Here is a 974-nt window from a genome sequence, read left to right as displayed (position 1 = left end):
CTGGCACTGGCACGTGCCCGCCCCCGGCTCCTCCAGCGGCGCGGGGGCCACCGAGCGCACCTCGCGTGAGCTGCCGGCCGCCTGCGCCCGGGCGCCCCCAGCACCGCGCACCCAGCCCGGGTCCGCGCTGCTCCCGCTGCCGCCGGCCGAGTCCACAGGCTCCCGGCGCCAGAGCGCAGGAAACACGACTTCCCACTCCTCACAGTCGGGGGCGAACGGCAGCCCTGCGGGCGGGACAGAAGTGCGGGGCTTAAAGTGCCGCGGTTCCAGTACACAAGCATTTCACGCTCACAGTCCCTCCAGATAAGGGTGCTCTCGCGAGTGCAACGAGGACCACCCGTCTAGCCCCAGAAACTTGCAACCCCTGAAGCCTCGCGATCAGATTACAGGCTCCAACTTTTTCAGAATAAAAGTACGATTATACCGGGGGTGGGGTGCAGCAAAGACTGGTGACTGCACTTCACTACTAGGGGGGAAAATGGTGCAAAGACTCCAGCACGATTAAGTTAAAGTGTTTGATTAAGTGATTTATAAAGTGTTTGCCAGAGCAAAGCATCCCTACCAATTTCTGTACTTCCCAGTTTCCTCCGGATACTGTAAATGGACCCTTGCAGGTACTACTACTTTAATTAGCGTAAAATAACTTATTCGCAAATGGTTAAAATGAAGTCGGGAAAAGGTCTCCGCTTCCAAGCTTGACCCCCCCCCCCCCATATCCACACTCGCGCGCTCGTTTTTTATTGCTACCGGCAGAACCCTGCTCACCACGCACCGGTTGCACGGCCCTGCCTACCCGTGCGTTCTCCGCTGGGGAAGTTGGAAAGGAAGCGGGAAAGTCACGGGAGAACCTACCTGAAACGATCCCATTCCACAGGAAGCCCAGCTGGTAAAGGAGGCAGCAGCAGCAGATGTGAGTCAGGCGCATCTCGCGGCTCTTCCCCATACAGCGCTCCGGCGGCCGCGGCTTCTCGCCC

General features: G+C 59.2%; 1 protein-coding gene across 1 annotated transcript in view; it reads right to left on the bottom strand.

Moving 5' to 3' along the window:
- The window catches only part of ADAMTS19 (ADAM metallopeptidase with thrombospondin type 1 motif 19), a 287,126-nt gene extending 286,183 nt beyond the window's left edge, over window positions 1-943 (bottom strand). Inside the window, 3 exon segments of the mRNA XM_027775296.1 lie at window positions 1-12; window positions 15-224; window positions 853-943. The exon segment at window positions 1-12 is cut by the window's left edge and continues 383 nt beyond it. Coding sequence (XP_027631097.1) covers window positions 1-12; window positions 15-224; window positions 853-943 — 313 coding nt within the window.
- Between the last annotated feature and the right edge of the window lie 31 nt (window positions 944-974).

The sequence above is a fragment of the Tupaia chinensis genome, unplaced genomic scaffold (genome assembly GCF_000334495.1).
Source record: "Tupaia chinensis unplaced genomic scaffold, TupChi_1.0 Scaffold000541_1, whole genome shotgun sequence".
In the NCBI taxonomy this organism is placed as follows: domain Eukaryota; kingdom Metazoa; phylum Chordata; class Mammalia; order Scandentia; family Tupaiidae; genus Tupaia; species Tupaia belangeri.
Note: the sequence above shows the minus strand (reverse complement) of the source record. Positions and strands in the feature narration are given on the sequence as shown.